The sequence below is a fragment of the Melospiza georgiana genome, chromosome 20 (assembly GCF_028018845.1).
Source record: "Melospiza georgiana isolate bMelGeo1 chromosome 20, bMelGeo1.pri, whole genome shotgun sequence".
Lineage (NCBI taxonomy): Eukaryota > Metazoa > Chordata > Aves > Passeriformes > Passerellidae > Melospiza > Melospiza georgiana.
In genome coordinates this window covers 9324871-9344535 of record NC_080449.1, presented here as the reverse complement: position 1 = coordinate 9344535, position 19665 = coordinate 9324871, and the positions used below count along the sequence as shown (strand labels likewise).

The window sequence follows — 19665 nt, the reverse complement described above, 5'->3', positions numbered from 1 at the left end:
CAGAAAGGGAAACAGGAATGCTCTGTTTTCCAGAAAGGGAAACAGGAATCCTTTCCTGAACGCTGTTGCAAAATCCTGCTCTCCAGATAAGAGGGTTGCACTCCCCCTTATCTGACTGGAATTAGGTTTCCTCCCTAAAAATGGGAGCACAAATAGCACTTTGCAAGCAGATGCCCCAGCTGGCAAGCTGGTGTTGTCCAAATGGGACAGGGGAACACCCTGAACTCTCCTAAGTGATGAAGGCAACAGCTGCATTTTGTGCAGATGAACGTGGAACACAAGCAGAGCCCAGCTCTGCTCAGTCGATCTGGAACAGTAAATAGCAGTGAGACTTGGGATCCAGAGCAGAGTGGGAAGACAGATCCCATCTGCTAAAAGGTTACAAAAAAGGGATTAAGGAAAGGATGTCTTTTCACTACCATCTCCTGTCAGACAGGAAATGAAGGCCCAGGGCCTGCATCACCCACGCACTGCAGAGGGATAGCTGATGTATCCAGCTCCTCGAGGATCTCACTTCAGGAATCTATTTTCTGGCTCCTCCAGGAATGGAACATAAATCTGGAGGCTGGCAAGCAAAAAACTCCAGGTTTAACCAGCAAAAAAACAGCTATTAATTAAGGAGAGTATTTGTGGTTGTAGAATGATGTCAGAGAATCCAACTGAGAGAAAGCAGAAGCAGGGTTAAAACTGCCCAGGCAGAACCATTTATTGCATCCAGCATGAAGAGCAAGTGCAGATGTGTCCAGCCAGGCTCCAGGTGCAGAAAAGACACTTTAGGCAGTATATTGTGATTTTGAGGAGGATGACAGATTTGGACCAAAGCACAGCCCAATGTTCAAGATACTAAAAAAAAGAAATAACCTAAAAAATTCATTTAAATGAAACTTGTGTATTTGCCACTGCTCTAAAATCCCTCTTCCTGCCACAGCTTGTCCATGCAGCCTCAACCACAGTTCTTGTCAAATGAACATACAGATTGATAGCACAGATACTCTTCTTATCTGAATAAGTCAGACTTGGCATCAAACCTGGCATTAATTCTTTTATTTTCTCACAGAAAAGAAGAGGTGGTATCACTGTCAGATATCCAACAGCAGAACCACAGAAAGGGTGGCTGGGGAGGGACTCAGGATGTCACTTATTCCTCCCACATAAAGCCAGCTGGCACCAGGGCTTGCCCAGCAGTGCCTCAGTTCAGCCAATTTCAGAAAACATTCAAGCTTTGAGTGACCTGTCCTAGGGTGGCACTGCCCACCCCACACATCTCCTTGTGCTGGCAGTTTATCCTCATACACATCTCTGCCTTCTCTATTCCATTCCAGAACTTCACTGTGCCTCAGTTTTGAGGGGCATTTACACTGCAAGGGAGTGAATTTAATGGCTAAAACATTCCTTGTGCTGTACAGAGGTTTATACTGGAACACCAAGAAATCAAATGACTCTCCTAAAAGGTCCCACCACGTTACAGAGGCAGGACCCTGCCACACTCCAGTGCTCAAGTCACCTCCTGCAGACATGTGAAGTGCATTAATGCCAACCAAATCAGACAGAAAATCCATATGAGGAAGATTTGCTAAATATTTGGGGGTTACATGTGTTTTGTATGATCTTTATCAAGACTGAGATCCCAAAGGAGTCAGCAGACATTGCTCTTACTCAATAGATGAGGAAGCAAGAAGATTAAATGTGTGCTGTGAGCAGGCAGCAGTGACCAACTGGGCTTTTCTCAAGGCAGTCCTTTTATTTAGGCTCAATAGCATGATATTCAGCCCAGAAATGGGTTCTGTGATCCTTCACATTCTCATGGAATTCAATTTCAGCTTGGCTTCCTGTTGACTGCCAGAGGAACTGCTGCTTCCCATGGAACACCACGGTCCTCATGGTGCTGACATCTCGGACCTGCAGCAAGAAAAACCAAACCATTTTATCTCAGCAGGCTACACAAAAATACTGGAGACTTGCAGATTGGTCACTCAGGGAAAAGCTGTGCTACAAAGGTTAGAAGAAATACAGTAGAGATGAGAAATTTTCATTGCCATCAGAGATGGGAACACAACAGAGATCTGAGGCTCTGATTTGTGCATCTGGGTGGAAATCTGTGATGGAGATGGGTTTGTTCCCACCCTAATCATCCCCCTGGGGTTCCTGCCTCCTCACCAGGATGTAGTTGAAGTGAGTGTGGTTGCCCTCAGTGCCCAGGTCAGCGTTGAGGGCGCGGATGGAGATGCGCTGCCGCGGCGCCACCGTGATGAACGTCCGGCACACCACGCCCTGCCCCTCAGCAGGAACCTGCACAGGATTCACTATTTCACCCTGGGGGCCAAACAGCTGCTGGTCACAGTCTGGCAGGGCAAAGGGACAAGAGAAAATGGCTTAGAGAAGTATCCGGCATCTCCAAGGAAGAAATCTTAAATTAAACACAGGCAGAACAGTTTCTTTAGGGATTTTCAGCTGAGGACCTTCAAGCATCAGCAAATACCTGTGGGGGATTTGCTTTAAAACAAAGGGGGAGTCCACAATTAAAACTGAATCCAACACTCCTCAAGAAGAGCATTGTTAGCTGCTAAAATGAAGCAAGATTTCCATAGATTTCCATTAGCAACCACCATTCATGGAACTCTGTGGGCCTTAATCTAAAGCAAGAGCAAAGCTTTCAGTACTGTACCTTGGTAATATTTTTTGGTTGCAGTTCTGCTGTTGTACTGCAGAATGACCCCGTTTCCTGGCAGCACAACTCGCTGTTTCACAATCAGTGTGTTGGTTCTGGAATTTATCAGTGACAGAGGGAGCTTCCTGCAGCCTGTCCGCCACATCATTCGCCCAGAAAACAGCAGGATCTCACCTGGAACGGATGAGCACAGGGCCTAGAAACACTTTTCTTTCAAGTAAAAGCCAAAGTCTCTCTTAGACAGGTCTGGAATCAAGTAATTTCTGCATCTTGTTTCTATCTTATCAAAATCTGTCATGAGTTAACTAATCTAACTGCTGATTCCAGCTAGAGGGTACATTAGTTTTATAACAGGCCAAAACAAGCAGATCTTTTAACCCCATAAGCTCCTTCCATCTCATGTTTACCAACAAAGCAGGTAAGAAACCACTGTTTGAGGGGAGGACAAGCAGCATCTTCACTTTGTTCCATCCAGCACCAACTTGGTGGAACAGAAAAACTCAGTAAAATGGTTTCAGAGATTACAGAGGCTCTGAGGCAGCCAGAGCTTCTCAAGGCAGCAGAAAAGTGCAGCTTGAGATGCAGCCTTGCCAAAGGGCCAGGCTGGAGCCCAGAGCTGCAGGCAGTACCTGCAGTGCAGTTGAGGGAGCTCTCCAAGATGGTCACTGAGATCTCCTCCCTAAGGGGACGCCCGATGGTCACCGTGCAGTCCCTGCTCTCCACGCCTGTCATGTTGATGATGCCAGTGGCATTGAGAAACAGGTTTCCACAAACACCTGGACAGCAGAGACAGGTGAGAAACACACCCAGAAGGAACTGCAGGAAAATATCTCCCTTTGTGGCACAATGAACAGGTAAGTTCACATATTCTGGGTAAAGCACAGGAAGAGTCACAGAGTCACAGAATTGGAAGGGACCCACAAAAGGATCATCAAAATCCAACTCCTGGCCCTGCACAGGACAGCCCCAGGAATCACACCATGTGCCTGAGAATGCTGTTTAAACACTCCCTGAAGCCTTGAGCTGCAGTCCCACAGGCTCCCAAGCCAGAAGAGTTTTGGGAAGCACAGGGAAGCGAGTCACTGTTCCTAGCTCAGGTAACATGGACGTGCTGGAACAGCAGGGTTTCCCTCCCAGCCAGATGCATTCCCTCCCATGCTCCTGTCCCTGTCTGGCAGCAAGATCCCCACAGCCCAGCTGCACACAAGAAGCTCCTTTTGGCCGTGTCCTCCTCACCTCCACTGGGCTTTGTCTGCTCCCGGGGCCCAGCAGACAGAGGCACACCCAGGTCCGTGTGTCTGTGCTCTGGGGCAGCTGCAGCTGTTGGCAGGTGTGTGGCTGGTGTCACTGAATGCAGCTGTGCCCCAGGGGACTGGGTCCCCCCCTGCTCAGGACAGGGTCCTGCAGAGCAGCCACGCACCACGATGGCCTTGGGGAAGTGCCGGCAGAAAAGGGGGTTCACCGGCTTGTGGGTCAGAGAGCTGAGGCAGAAATCCTGCCTGGTCTGAATGCCATTCCCACAGGATGTTGAGCACTGCAGAAGAACAAACCCAGATTTTTATCTCTGCATTCCAGGTGGTCTTTGGAAATAAATGCATTGATAAGCTCATACATGATCTGGGGGGGTTCACTGATGCTCTTTTACCAGTGCTCTTGTTCCATCAGCTATTAAGATGCCCCCCCTTCCAGGGGACCTTCCAAACTATATATTTAAATTGCAGAACCACTTCCTAAAAAATCCCAAAATATCTGCATTCCAGGAGAAAACATGCCAAAACCATTTCTAGGCTGCAGCCAAAACTTGAGCTGAGGAAGGTGGGAAGCAAACCTACGGCTGCTAAACACAGGGCAGTGGAAAGGATGGAAAACACCCCTGGAAACAGTTTAGCATTTCTGTGGGAAGCCAACAGACAAGGCAAAAGTTGTTATTTCTCCCCTGCAGCCTCCAGGGAAGGGAAGAGGTGGAAAATTTCTGCATCTGAAGGGGAGCAGGTACCTCTGACCACTCGCTGAAGCTCCACTCGTAAGAGCACGTGCGGATGACACAGGGGACACTGGTGAGGGGCTTCTCTGCCACAGGGCACAAATGTTCCTCCTGCAACACCTCCTGGCCATGCAGGGTCTGCACACAGGTGACCAGCTGCACTGCCAAGCCCAGCCCACAGCTGGAGGAGCAGGGCCCAGCTGGGGTTACCTTCCACCTGACAGGGCAGGGAGGACAAAAAGTGAGTTAGGGATGAATCCCCACCCTGTCTCTCACTGCAGAAAAGGCACTGCAGCTCCCTCACCCTTCCTCCTTCTTCATCCTCTGCCTCACATGGTCTGTGGTGCTTGGAATGCAGCCTGGAGCAGGTTTGGAGTTGGATACAGAGGGCATTCCCATTTTGCCAGGAGCCCACAGATTTCAAATGCACACTGAATCTTACTCTGCATCCATCACTGCCCTCCCCAGAGTGACACACACAGGCTTAACTGCAGAAACAATCTTATCTCCCTCCAAAACACACACACCACTGAACTCGCAGATCAGGATCAGACCCAGAGGCCCTGGGAGTGGCATCCTGTAACAAAAGTTCCAGTAGCTTTCCAGTCCCACAGCAAACAGGGCAGGGCAAGCTCACCACAAATCCTAAGGAAAGCGCAATGCATTTCCTTCAGTTTTCAGAGCAGCTGTTCCAGATTCTGAGAGAATTTAATTCTTGCTACTTTCCTTGATGTTCTGTGGAAAGTGCACAGCTGGCAAATGTGTCACCACCTTTTGCAGCTGTAGATTTGTTCCTGCTTCCCCAGAGTAATAAGGGATTGAGAGGTTTTCAGTTTTCCTCTGAGAACTGCACTGATTTCTGTCTGAGATGTACCAGGCCCAGGAAAGACTCTGAGTTTGCTGACTATGGAGCAGTGCTACAGCTTTTGCAGCTGGCTGTGCTTCCAAAGAAGGGAAGAGCAGCCTGAACCCTTCCTTTACCATGTCCCTGCAGACAGAGAGAGAAAGGAAGGGCCCCTCACTGTCTCATTGTCACCTGGTAACTGCTTTACCTTGGTGGGCAGGGGTTGAGCTCACAGACTTCCACCCTGCTCTCTGGCTTTGGCACTGGCTGACAGTTTTCCTCCTGGGTTTCTTCTTTGGTGTCAAAAGCCACACAAACATAATGCAGCTGAGTCTTACCTAGGAAGGGAAGCAATCTGACTGTGTGGTTTGGATGCAAGGGTTGAAAATAAGTCAGAAGTGTCACATCTGTGTGTACAAAACAAGCAAACTCTGCCCAAGGCATGGCACTCTCACTGCACTCATCCCCCAGCTCTGAAACACAGCCAGACCACCCTCCAATTATTCTGTTCCAAAAAATCTGTGATCACAGCTACTCTTGGAACTGTAGAGGGGGAAAGACCAGCAGGGCCCTGAGGTTCCCAGGCACAGAACTCACACCTACAGCCAAGCAACATTTCCCTGCAGCACAGAAAGGCCTCACCTCTACCACAGGAGACAGAACACTCCCCAGCTACAGGGCTCCAGACATACACAGTCTGATTTTCCAGCTGGACATGCCCAGGTGGCTCCAGAGGCTGAAGTAAGTGTGCATCTTCCTCCTCAGAACAGAGCAAAAAACAGCTGCCCTAAACAAACCACCATGATGAACTGAGGGATCCAGCAGCACAATTAAAGGGGGATGGAGCTGTCTAAAGTGACAGGATGAGCTTTTAACTGGGCACAGCAGTGGTGTAAACCACCCTCCAGGCTCCAGGAGTAAGCTGGTGGTTCTTAACTGGTGGATTAAAAGTGCAAAGCTCCCAGTGAGGTTCCTGCAAAGCCAAACCAGCAAACTCACTTTGTCCCAGCCCAAAGGGCAGACATTGACCACACATGGCACAAGGGAGAGGGGTTTGTCCTCTGCTGGGCACAGGCTGTCATCCACCACAGTCTCCAGGCCATCATGGAACTGCACACAGGTCAGGTTCTGCTGGGCAACTCCAGTCCCACACACAGCAGAGCATTCATCTCTCTGAGACATCTTCCACCTAAATGGAGGCAGCTGCATCACCCCATCTCCCATCTGCATCAGGGGGGTTCATTACTCAGGCCACTGCTTACAGAAATGGGGCAGGCAGAGTATTCAGCTTCTCTGTTTCCAAAGCCTTGTCTGGATGTGACTGAAAGGACAGTTTAAGTCCTTTCAAGGACTAAAAGCACCTAAGCTATAGACTAGAGTTCACAGTGCAATCACTATCACTTTTTATTGAACACCAAAAGGTCTCTGAGGGCAATGTCTGGGCAGGCTTGGCCCTTGCTCCTCCTTCCCAAATAATCAACACAAGGGTCAACCCTCTTTGTTGGCACTATCTTGGAAAGGATGTGAGAGGCATTTCTTCTGGATATACCCTTAAATCCCTTAAATATCTTCATTTAGCAAATTACTGTAAAATATTGAAGAACTATTTCCCATTCCTTCAGCTGACATCTCAATTATGTCACAGGACCAGGAAAGACAGAACATGGTTTGGGATCTGCTACCCCATTATAATTAGGAAAAAACAACTTCCTTCTTATCTTTTTTTTTTTTGTTTGTTTTGTTGTGGTTTGTTGTTGTTGTTGTTTTGGTTTGGTTTGGTTTTTGTTGGCCTTGACAACACAAATACAGAGCCTGGGTTAAGTGGCAGAGCAAAGCAAGAATTGAGGAATTCCTCCCAGGATCACCAACCTGTAGAGGCACGGCTCCATGGCACAGGGCTTGTGCTCTGGGAGGGGCTGTGGCAGCTCCTGACACTTCTGATCCTCTGTCACTTCATTCTTGGTCTGATCAAAGCACACATGAGCCACTGGCTGCACCCCTGGGACACAAAAGAAAAAGGAATTAAAGTTATGAGTGAGCAGCTCCCCTCTGTTATGGAAGGAAGATGCAGTGATTTTGCTTTACTTGATCACCTGGGTAAGAAAATGGGCTGTGTGGGAATTCAGACTTCCTTAAAACACACAAACTCCTTTGTGATATAACCTCCCTCAAGAGTTTTAAAGTGATTTGGCAGGGTGAGCACCCCAGCAGGGAGAAGTTTGATTGATAACCCACTGCCAAAATGGAAAGGTTGCTCTAAACTGGCTGCTTGAAAGAACAAAGATATCAATCATAATTTGGAATAATTTATTTCTAATGATCTGACTGATGAGGGACAGCAAAATAAGCTCTAGGAGGGAGCTGGTTTGAAATGCCATTGTGTAGAAGTGACCAGGTAATATCATCACACAGCCCTTGTGCTCAAACAGCACCAACCTCCCCAAATGCATCAGCAGCAGCCAAACCAGAGGCACTGGGACAGAAACTGGAGATTTCCAGTGCCTGCAGCAGGCAAGGAATGAAATATTCATAGGCTACAGCTCTAGAGAAGATTTTTAACAATAATGAACATAAAAAGCAAAGCAGATGAAAAGTCAAACTCAAAGAAATTACAAGCAAAGCTAAAAGGAGTCTCCTTTCAGTGAATGGGCTACAAGGAGAGCCAGGCATTCCTGAATCTCAAGCAACATGACCCTGAGCACTAAATGCCCAGAATCCATCAGCAGCCTTATCTTTGCTCTACCCTCCTTGTTTTCAAATAATGACCATTGCTGAGGAGGGCCTGTGCATCACTTTCAGCTCTCAAGGTGCAATTTCAGCCCAGATTCCCAACTTCCTCTTATTTTAAGTCCCAAGTTTCTCATTCTTTTTTCTGTTTGTGGCTGCATTAGCTGGAGGCTCTGGAGCATTTCGAGCTCTTTACTTCAGGGTTTCAGCAATCACTTCACCTGGGGGATTTGCTGGAGAAAAGCTCTCCAGGCATAACTAGTTGTGTAGATTGACTTCCATAAATATTCATTAATGCATTTGCTAAATCCTTGTCACAGAAGTCTTGAGAGGCCTGACAGTGTCATCTGAATTATCTGGTAAACAGGATGTCAGGCCATCTATCAGAGTGAGCTGTTACAATCTGCATTATGATTCCTTCAGGGAGACAGAAAGGATTAGCCATGGCACAGGAATAGAATTCAAAGAAGGAAGTTTCATAATTAGCTCTGAGGCTTTAGTGAGACACCAGATACCCCTTTGGTCTCAGACTTCTGATGTTTAGCCAACTTCAAATTACAGTCTTCAGTAACTTTGAAAAATCTGAGAAAATTATTTAGTCTTAAAACCAAGGGTTCAGTTCAGACCTATTTAAAAATCCTCTTTGTGATCAAACATTTTCAGTATCATTTTGATGATTCAGCTCATTTGCTGATTAGTTAATTTAATTCAAAAGCTCCAGCACTTTTTTCTTTGGTTCAGTTAAACACTAGCAATCATTTCCAGCAATCTGCTTTGAAATTCAGTTCAGACCAAAGAAGAAGTCTCCATAAAAAGTCAGGACTGAGTCCTGCTGCCTCACCTTCCCCACAGGTCACTGAACATGGGCCCTGCTGAGGAACCCACAGATAGCTCAGACTCTCCTTGGGGACAAAGTAGCTGAAGGTGATGTCAGGGTTGGTGGCATTGCCATATTCTTTTGTGTACCTCCTGTAGACCTGGGGAAGGAAAAACTGGTCAGTGCAGAAGAAAACTTGGATTTATTTCTTAGGATGGAGGAAGGAGAAGCCAGTCTCCCTTCTTTCCACCCAGTCCTGAGCCTCACTGCAGTGCCTCAGTCCCACCCTGTGAATTCTGGGCACTGAAAGTGAATAAGCCAAGCAGAAGGTTTAACTCAGTGTGCTTTTCCCCACACAATCACCCCCAGTGCCAACCCCCAGCCATTCCCAAGAGCAGCAATCCCATCACTCTTCAGTGAGCACCATCTCCCCTGGCCTTGGACACTGAATCTGCCACACCTGGATTCTGTGGGCAGCAAAGCCACCCACACCAGGCCACTTCTGACTGGGCCCCTTCCAACTCTGCTGCTTTAATTCACCTGTATTTCAATTTCTTCCTGTGTTGGCCCATCCACATGGATTTCCTCCAGGCTTGGCAGGTTGTCCTGGGTGAGAAACACTTGGTATTTGATCTGCTTGTCCTCCAGCACTGATGGGTAGGTGACATTCAGTGAGATTTTTCCTTTTCCAGCCACCACGTACTCTCCTTTAACCTTCACAGCTGCAGAAGCCAGAGGAGCAGTGAGGTTAAGAGTGAGGTTATGAGACATGATGTGGTCACCAGGGTCCCCTGGTGCTGGCTGCCCACTTGGTAGGAACCAGTTTGATCCAAGTTTGGCATCCCATGGAGCGTGGCTCCTACAGCTTCCCACTGGAGAGCATCCCACAAGCAAAATGCAGCACCAAAAATTCCATTTCTTTGTTTGCACCAGCTCCTTTCAGCCGTGCCTGTATCCCCTCCTCTCCTTTTCATTCCACTCACCCAGGTGTGTGAAGAGAGGCTTCCTGTTGGTGACGTGGACTGAGGTGGTGTTGTAGGGCAGGGACAGAAATGTCACATACTCTGGAAGGGTGGAAAGGAGAAAGATGTGGTCACCTTCCATCACTGAAGCTCTGTGGGAAAGGATGGGGCTTGCAGCTCTGCTAAATTCACCCTGGCCCTGCTCCTTGCCCTGAACACAGAGATGGTGACACAGCAAACACAGCTGAGCTGCATCCTGTGTCCTCTTCTCACATTTCTTTGGTTCTTTTTAGGTTCTCTGCTAAGATCTCTACACGAGACTGAAAGAGTCAGACCAGCTCCCAAATTTAACAAATCAGGAAGCATGGACAACACTCTCAGGACATGGTGGGATTGGTGAACAGGGCCAGGAGCTGGACCCAATGATCCTTGTGGATCCCTTGGGATATTTATGATTCTGTGACCTGATATCACCCCAGCTCCCAACAATTTATGGGACTTCCCAAACAGTTACATTTCTGACCCACATCCAGAGAATTATGACAAAAAAAGGCATTCTGCCCACCTCCCAAAATCCATCTCCATACCCTCCATAAAATAAAACCAAGAAGAAGCAGAAGGGAGAAGATCTGGGACACTGACTGCACTGAGGGGGAGGACTACACACCTTTAGCTTTCCCTTCTGTGTAGGCTCCACTCACTTGGGTGCAGGTGGAGTTGTCACCCCCACAGACCTTGCAGGGATCCATGGCCTTCCTGGAGCCCATCCGGCCATCACACCCAAATGCCTGAGCAGAGGGGAGAGTCTGTCAGCCTGGCCTGCTCTGAGAAAACAAGTGAGCAAAAGCAACATTCCTGAGCTCCTGAAACTGCCCTTTCCATCTGGAATCTGCATTTAGGAACACAATAAATGAAAAGATGTGTTTGAACCTAGAGATGCCACTGAGCAGCATGGGCAAAGCCAGGGACTGGGAGGTCTTAGCTGAGAGCACAACTCTCAGAAACTGTGACATTTTCTTTCCCATAAGAAGCAGCCCAAAAAATCTCTCCTGTGACTTAAACCCAAAACTCTGTGCTCTCTTCTATGAACTCTTTCTGGAGGAGAGAGGAAGGGAGGGAAAAACAAAAGCCCAAGAGGACAGTAAACATGAATGGCAGGGTCTAAAGGAATCTTTAGCTCCCCAGACTCCACAGCCAAACCTAGCTCACATCACTTCAGTGCCATGGAACTCAGAAGAGAGATTCTATCCCCATTCCCATGAACAAGACTAATTTACACAAAGCTACAGGAGGATCTCAGCAGGCTTAACAGCAAAACATGTGCAACTGCTGAATTTATGCTGCAGCCACTGATCCCAGGCTTTGGAAGCTGCCATAACATGCATATTTATCACTGCTGCCAATGAAAGAGCCAAAATCAGAACAGGTTGTGCCTACACCCTCTGCTGTTCATGGGGGGAAACACTTCACAAAACATGGTGATAATGAGAAAACCATAAAATTTACAAGGAGTATTCTGGGAATGTAAAGAAACAACAGAAAACATCCAGCCGGGTCAGCAGTGAGCAGTTCCTAAAATGCAGACAGCGCGGGGGAGTTGGATCCAAGGTCATCAGGAAAGAATGCCTTCCTCAGGTCCAACCCAGGGAAAAACTCCAGAAATCAGACTGCAGTTCTGATCAGCAATACTCCAAAAATCAATCTGTTGATCTGTGATGCCCAGGCTTTGCTTCCTATCTTGCCACTGACTCAGTGATTCAAATAATGGAACTTCCCTCCAATACAGTCAGCGTTTTATGGGGCTAATTACAGCAGGCAAGCTGAGCAGCTAATGATGTCTCCTCCACCAACACATAAACCAATTGCTTCTTGGATTAGGGATGAATAGCCCTGTGTGTTTACTGCATAATTAGCTGAATGTCTTATCTAGAGGGCATTGGATGCACAGACAGAACAGGAGATCTTTTGGACTCCATCCAACACACCAAGAACAAAACTCGCCTCTGAGAAGAGCTCACTCTGTTGTTTGGGACACTGTGGTTTTTCCTAGCATGATTTCCCCTGGTTCCCGTGGTGCAGGTCACCTGCAAGGGGCTCACCTGGACTCCCCAGTCACTTACTCTGCATCTCCCCATGACACACAGATGGAGATCCCCGTGGTGCTCTGTGTCATCCTGCTCACACCTGGTTCCATCCAGGAAATTGTCCCCGCGGCTCACCATGAACTCCTTGCCCACAGCCCTGCACATGTGCTTGCAGAGCAGGTCTCCTGGAGCAGGCAGGCACAAGGAAGGAGTTACTCTTTCAGGAAGTCACGGGGCTGCTCATCAAGCAATGGGAAAAAACCCAGAGAGGTTGTGGACTCCCATCCCTGGAAGTGTCCAAGCCCAGGTTGGATGGGGTTTGGAGCAACCTGGGAGAGTGGAAGGTTCTAAGGTCCCTCCCAACCCACACCATTCTGGGATTCTATGATCTCTCAGAAAGCACCCAAGTTTCATGTGAAAACTAAAACTCTCAGTGAAACTTTTCATTGCAAAGTTCAGAAGTCCATGAGCACAAACTGAGGTTCTGGACATTCCTTACCCTTGGCAAAGCCAACAGCAGAGGTCCAGGTATAAAAGGATGGTGTTTCTACATCAAGGTACAGTGGCTTTAAATTTGTTGCTGCACATTGTTCAGCCATGAAGTCCTGCTGGGTGATCAGACAGGCCTGGATCCCAGAGAGATAATTGTGTAAGGAAAGGAAGTGACTGAGCACTGACATTTAACCCTCTAGCTGAAGGCAAAATGCAGTGCCTGGTGATTGAAACACCCAAACAACTGCAAAGAAAGAAAACCACTTTAAAGGAAGGCTGCAGGATATGCAGAGAATTGTGCTTGGAAGCTGATATCTTTGCAATTTATAAAAATAAATAGATAAGGAAAACAGGAACAATACAAGAAAGCCTATCTGAAGAAAACCATCATTGTGAGTCACCATTTTCTCAGCATCTGTCCTGCTATGGGGCATAGAGAAAATGCTTCATTACATGTGAACAATGCTATTAAATAATCCTGCTGCCTTCCATGGCACAAATACCTCTCCTGCTGTCAGACAGATGGAGCCTGTACACCAGATCTTTACCAGAGCAGTCAGCTGTGGGAAGGACAGTCACAAAACACCCATCCCTCAAAGGGTTCCACAGTGAGACAGAAGTTCAGATGCTGCTGAGCTCCATTACCTGTGTATTGCACATCTCTGCTTGCACGCTGGCACCGTGGCACTGCTGCCCCCCAAAAGCAGGCCTGGAAATGACAGAATTGCTCAACAGAGGCAGCAAGGAAGAGGAAAGCAAAGAGGAAGACTCATCCCCGAGGCCCTGAGCACAGGCAGGTGCCCACATCTCACCTGGGGTTGTTACAGAAGCGCTGCCTCAGCACCACCCCCCCGCCGCAGCTGCGGGAGCAGGGGGACACGGGGCTCCAGGCAGACCAGTGCCCATGGACCACAGCCATGGGGTTCAGTTCCTCCAGAGAGCTGCACTGACCCTTGGAGCACCACTAGGAGCAAGAACACACACAACTGGCAGCAGGGAACACGGCAGGGCTGGGATCTAAAAGGTTGGCACAACTCCCTGTCTTTGGCAGGCCAGTAACAGAGTGCCAAGGTTAATGAGGCACCTTCTGACAAGAGGCTGAAGAGTCCCCTTCCTAATTAGGGCCTAACATCAGGCTGGGGTCAAAGCAAAGAGCACAGCAGTAGAAGGACTGCTCAGATATCAGTCTATAGAACTGCAAAGGAACTCCAGAGATAAAGACAAGGTGGAAAGACCAAAATCAGGACATAATGGTACCAGTTTAGGACTGGTGTCAGCTCCCTGGCCAAGGGGCAGTGAGTGGCAGGTACCTTCCAGACACTGACAGGGCTTTGCTGTCTGAGCCCCACAGCCTCCACACCCAGTCCTGGTGGGAGGCTCCTTACCTTGTTGATCCCACATTCAGTCCCATCCAGGAGGGGCACCAGAAGCCGAGTACAGCTGGATTTGTCTGCTGGATGTACATGGCATGAGAGAACTTTACAGATGTCCTGGTGTGACAAGAAAATCAGGGAGTTCAGAGAGCCAGGCTCAACAACACAGTCCTAAAAGTCTAGAGAGGGCATGTCCCAGGTTTTCTCCCAGACACTCAACAATGCAAGTTCCTTCATTTTTCCTGCTGTGGGCAAGTCAAAAGATCCTCACTGTAGTGATCACCAGCTGTAATGCTGGAAGATGATCAACTGAAGCAATTAAAGTTTCACCCACCTTAGTGTTTCCTCATTAACAAAACATGTCCAGATGGCAGCTATTAAACACGCTGTGCTTCCCAGACAAAGGGATTTGGGCCGTGGCAGGGAAGCTGGAGGAATCCAATGAACAGAAATTCCCCAAGGCAGGACCCTGAGTGGGTGCACCCAGCACTGCCAGCTGTGTGCACAACAGCACCAAACAGCAAACTTTACAGGAGATGTATGTGGAGGAAGGAGGTGATGAAGAAAAGGGAAACATTTTGAAAGCTTTGCCAAGAAATCTGTGAAAAGGTGCAGAAAAGCACCTTCGATCCCTTCAGAATAAAAATGCTGCCAGCCAGCTCTCCCAAATTTTGGCTCCTGAGCATTTCCCAGCTGCCCTTAGCAAGACAAACAAACTTTCTACCTACAACATTGGTGTCAGCAAAGGTGCAAGCTGTGGCCACACTCCCAAAGGCGATTTTACACTGCTCATCTGCTCCATAGTACAAGCCAGGCTTCCACCCCGGGATGCTGCCGTCCATGGCTGGCAGGTCATTCAAGCAGCTTGTTTGGCCTGTACTGATAGAAACATGAGGAATAACACTTTCCCAGCTGTGGGTAGTGAGGACAAGGACATGTTTGCAGACTTGTGCTGAGTTTCACTCTGGGAGTTGGCTGCTGCTTTCCCAGACAACACATGCTCGCTGTGGGCTGGGATGGATTTAGTGGCAGCAGCTGCCTGGAGATGCTCACAGTTCCCTGCTGCTGGAGTTTTATCCCATTCCTGTCCTGCACCCAGCCAGCACAGTCTGCAGTGCCTGGATGCTCTGATGTTGTAAATAAAATGTGCAGGCTGAGCCAGTGTCTGAGAAATCCAACCCAGCCCAGGCACGTCAGGCACCAACCAAAGCCACTTCCAGCGACATGAAGCAAAAACTGGGTTTAACCTCAGCAACAAGTGCTAAGAAATAAACAAACCCCAAGCTTTTCACTGCTCCTCATTTTTCAATAAACTTTTTTATTCTTTGAGTTTTTCTCTCCTAAGCTCCCAGCATAGGGAGAACTCAACCATTCCCTTACCTGACAAGGGCCAGGAACTGCTCCCGGCTGCAGGGAGACCAGGTGAGATCGATGCTGTTGTGGTTTCCTGCTGAGCCCATGATGTAACCACTGCTGCTGCACAGATTCCCCTCTCCATCGTGGGCAATGCCAAGGCTGCAACAGAAGCAGCACAGAGCCCTGAGAAGAGGAAACCCAGAGGCTGGAGCCTCCCTTCTCTAAGCAAGCACTGAGCTCCCTCTGCAGCCCTTCCTTCTCCTGTTGTCACAAAGGGTTTCTCTGCTCTTTGCAGCTTCTAATTGTCACAGGACATGCAGGAATGCAATAAATGCAAGGTACTCTCTCCAAAATAATCCATGATGATGATCGAAAGGGTTAGAATAATTCATGGGGAATTCCCTTTTATGTCAAGAAGTGCTTTGTCTTCTTTCCTAAACTGGAGGATGTTTTTACCTGAATAAAACCTGCTGGGCTGCTCTGGCAGTTTCCCACTGACCTGTGCCCAATCTCATGGGCTATGGTGACTCCAAGGTCAAAGCCAGTGTCCTGGGTAATGACACAGCTCCAGAAGGAGGAGCAGACTCCCCCTAACTGAGTCACCCCACGAAGTTCCTTGTTCCCATCAGGCAACTCCAGGTCAAACCTAAAGTAAGGGAGACATAAAGAGGAAAGAGCAAAGAACCCCCACAGCTAAAAAAGCCAGGTCTAGACATTCAGTTGAATTTATTTGAGCTTTCCTGGTCTAGCTTTGCCAGCCATCTAACATTTCTTTTGACACCAGTGCCCACTGCTCAAATTTTAAGATGATTCCACATTAAAAAATCCAAACAATCCTCAGAAAGCAGAACTGAATAAAACGACCTAACCCAATTTCCCAGTCCCTCCCAGGGCAGGGAGCTCAGCACCTGGTGATGTAGAGGACAATGTCAGCGTGCTGGGGGTCAGAGTCGTTCTGGGGGTTCACCTTCTTGCTCCACTCGCAGACGCTGATGAGGGAGGAGGTGATGTTGGTGGTGATGTTCACCTCTGCCTGGAGGGAAGGCACATGTTGGCACATTCCAAACAGCCTGGAGCTTGGGCAAGCCTCAAACACAGCCCTCCCCTTACCTCTGGCTCCCTCAAAACCAGCATTTGCATGAGGTGAACTCTGAAATGAGCCCCCAGTGAGGCATCTCTGAGCAGCTCTGCTCCCTGAGAAGAGACAGAAAGGATTCCATAAACAGGGGGCCTTGGGGAGCCCCACTCCCTGCTCCCAAAAACTGGGCTGCACTCACGACAACACTAACATATGCATTACAAATGTGAATAAATCTGTCAAGAGATAAGAAGTGGTTGGATTTGTCAGACACTCTGAAGCAGAGAGAAGAATCTGCATGAAAAGTCTCATAGGGTAGAGTGAATGCTAAAGACTTTTCTGCAGTACACACTGAGAAAAATTCTTAATAGTAGCAAAAAGAGACATGAAAATTCTGCAACAGAAATAAAAGTGAAGTGTAAAATATAAAATGGATTCAGTGGATTTAGCTCAATCCCAGGGTGAGAAAACTCTTTACCTGTGTTGCAACATTAGTAATGAAATTAACAGCTACATTTTCTATGTGGGTTTTAAATCCTCTAAGGTTTCCTTTTACTCCTTGTACAAGGGAATTTGGGGGATTTCATGCCCAGGGAAGCACAGGGGAATGCCCTGCACATGAGCTCTGTACCAGGCACAGGTGACCCCAACCACCCTGGGGGACAGAGGCACTCACAATGTTCAGGTTGGCCAGGATGTAACGTTCTGTGTCCTCTTTGTGGTACAAGTAAACATCTGGCCCTGCCACCACCATCAGCTCCAGATGTTTGACAGCTGCCTCAGCCCTCTTGTGCAGGCGAGGAGGAGTCCACCCTGCTGGACAGCAGAGAGACACCAGGAGGTTCAAATGCACCATAAAGCTCCTACAGACCCACTCCCTCTCCCCCAAGGCTGCAATAACTCAGCTGCAAGTCCACTTTTCTAGGGGTTTGCTCAGTTTTCCCACTTCTGGTGGTGTCTTTCAGCTGCCAGCAGCTTTAGCATCACACCTGTGCCATCAAAATAACAACCAGCCACCTCAGACACACCAGGCACACCTCGGTGAGGTGAGGAACCTTGTCGGGTCTACTCCTGTATTTGTAAACATCCATTTTCCCTCTGAGCTCATGGAAGCAATGCTCCAGGAGACAGCTTTTCCAGCAGGGCTGTTACCTCTGGTTGGTTTTGCCTCTCTTGCAGCACTTTTGAAGAGGATGTGGGGGCTGGAGAAGCCGAGGTCCTTCAGCAGAGCCACATCTTTGCTCCTGACTGGCCTGATGTGAATCCTCTCCTCACCCACGGTGACCACTCCTTGCTGAAGCAGATAAAATTCCACCTCTGAGTTACTCCTAAGATATTTGCTATCCATGAGGATGGCAGAGATTTATTCAGTGGGTGGTTCACACATGTTTGGTGTGAAGGAAGCTGTCACCCCTGTTCCTGCTCATACTCACCAGCTGCCCTTCACAGAAAGTGACTCTGCTGCTGGCCCCAGGAGGCTGCAGGGCTCTCCCACCTGCAAAGCAGCTCCCTGGGAATCTCCTCAGTAAAACAAAGGAAGAGTTCACCACCTGGCTGCTCACAAAGGAGGAGGAAAGGAGGGCATGGTCCTCTAGGAATTCAAAGGCATAGAGCTGCCCCCAGGCCTGGATGGAGCAGTGCTGGACCCGACAGGGCCTCAGCCCAAAATGTTCTTCTTGACAAGGGCAAGCTGGCTCAGCCACAACAAATTCAGGTACTGAAAGAAATGAAACAAGAGCAGAACAAGGGGAGCAGTTATGAGGAAGGTTGATACACAAAATCCCAATGTAAGGTCTATTTCCCCAGGAAAAATACCCAAAAAATTACAGCTGTGACCTCTTGGGTTCATGGTGCCAACAGCCAGAGAATTTCTGTGCTTTTGTGTATTCCAAAGTGAGGATAATCTGACTGGGAACACACAACAAAAACTGGCACCGAATTTATTGGAGCTTATGCTCTCTCAATAAGGAGAACAGTTCATCTAAAAAAGGCTGAGACAGTTTTGTTCCTGCAGATTTTAACTGTTACTGAGTGGGAATTATCATAATGCAAAGACACTGGGATGAGCACTAGGTGAACTCACAAGGAGACAACACCCTTCCTTCAGGGATTTGAGACTTCAAAACATCTTTATTCTGAACTACCATCAATCCAGAACCAAAATTCAAATTTGTTTGTGCATTTATTAAAGAGAATCATAACAATTAACAAGTATTTAAGATTACCCTTAGTCTAAAGCTTTTTTCAGAAGAAAAACACCGATACAGAGAATGGGGACTGAGCAGAAATGTGCAAAGAGGTTGAGCAGATCTGAAGCTCTGACACATCTCTCCATCCACTCACACTGAAACCCAGATTATTTCACTTGCACTGAGACTCAGAAACACCAAAAGCTGCTCATTTCAGGGGTTGTTAATCAGTGTTTTCTGCACTGCCAGCCACACAGGGTAAAACCAATGGCCAGATGTGCTCTAAACCGAGGGACACTGAGCCCGGCATACCATCAGCCACTGAGCTGCTTCCAAAGTAAGACACAACATCTCCCGCATCCAGAGCGCCCAAGAATTTCTGCAAGAGGAAGAAGAAGAGCAAAAACAAATGGACACGAAGCTCTCCCTTCGCTGGAAGGAACGCCAGCAAACAGCTCAGCAGCCCCGGTGCCAAACCCTCATGGCTGAGCAGGGGCTGCACAAAGGAGGGAACAGCTTTATCTTCGTGATTAGCGAGCTCGGACAGAGTTTGGCTTAGAACCGCGTCGTCTCCTCTTCTTTTTCTTTATTTTTTTTTTTTTTAGCTTTTCTTAGAAGGCGGGCAGCGTTCCTGGAAGGGCCGTTGCGAGGTCAGACTCACCTCAGGGAGCCAGCACAGCCCCAGCGGGAGCACGGCGAGCGTCCGCAGCGCCAAGCTGACGGCCATGCCGGACAGACCGAGCTCTCCCAGCCGAGCACCGAGAGCTTTCGGCCCGGGGCCTCACGTGGAGCGGAAGGGAAGAGCAGAAAGAGCAGAAGCAGCGTTTGTTTGAGCAAACAGCCCCTGAGCAAACACGCTTAGAGCTGGCCCGAGGGGAACGCGGCCGCCCTTGCGCAATGACCGCGGACTGTCCGGCTTGTGCGCCAGCCCCAGCGGGCCGAGGGGCGGCTCGGGGGCCGTGTGGCCCTGGGGACACACCCGTGTGGGGTGGGGGTCACCCCGCTGTTATGAGCAGGGTTCATTCCTCACGCCGCCACCCCCAGCCCCGGAACCACGGAAGCCCCCCCATCCAGCCCGGAACCCAAGCGCG

At 48.6% G+C, this 19665-nt stretch overlaps 1 protein-coding gene across 3 annotated transcripts; it reads right to left on the bottom strand.

The window, feature by feature from the left end:
* Nucleotides 1-869: 869 nt before the first annotated feature.
* On the bottom strand, nucleotides 870-19581 carry ADAMTS13 (ADAM metallopeptidase with thrombospondin type 1 motif 13). 3 transcript variants are annotated; one of them, XM_058038450.1, is made up of 29 exons: nucleotides 19236-19581; nucleotides 18887-18953; nucleotides 17819-18102; nucleotides 17538-17679; nucleotides 17062-17201; nucleotides 16418-16501; nucleotides 16216-16340; nucleotides 15807-15953; nucleotides 15332-15466; nucleotides 14680-14830; nucleotides 13964-14068; nucleotides 13391-13542; nucleotides 13224-13287; nucleotides 12586-12712; nucleotides 12123-12271; nucleotides 10670-10790; nucleotides 10024-10104; nucleotides 9581-9762; nucleotides 9065-9200; nucleotides 7366-7495; nucleotides 6496-6685; nucleotides 6139-6256; nucleotides 5705-5834; nucleotides 4665-4869; nucleotides 3905-4202; nucleotides 3298-3444; nucleotides 2666-2842; nucleotides 2158-2342; nucleotides 870-1899 (listed from the first exon to the last, which is right to left on the bottom strand). In XM_058038450.1, the coding sequence occupies exons 1-29, from the start codon at nucleotides 19299-19301 to the stop codon at nucleotides 1741-1743; spliced, it is 4197 nt and encodes a 1398-aa protein (XP_057894433.1). In that variant the 5' UTR covers nucleotides 19302-19581; the 3' UTR covers nucleotides 870-1740. The 3 variants fall into 3 exon arrangements, with proteins under 3 accessions (XP_057894433.1, XP_057894435.1, XP_057894434.1); XM_058038452.1 differs by having other exon boundaries at nucleotides 6139-6253; XM_058038451.1 differs by having other exon boundaries at nucleotides 17062-17198.
* Nucleotides 19582-19665: the final 84 nt, after the last annotated feature.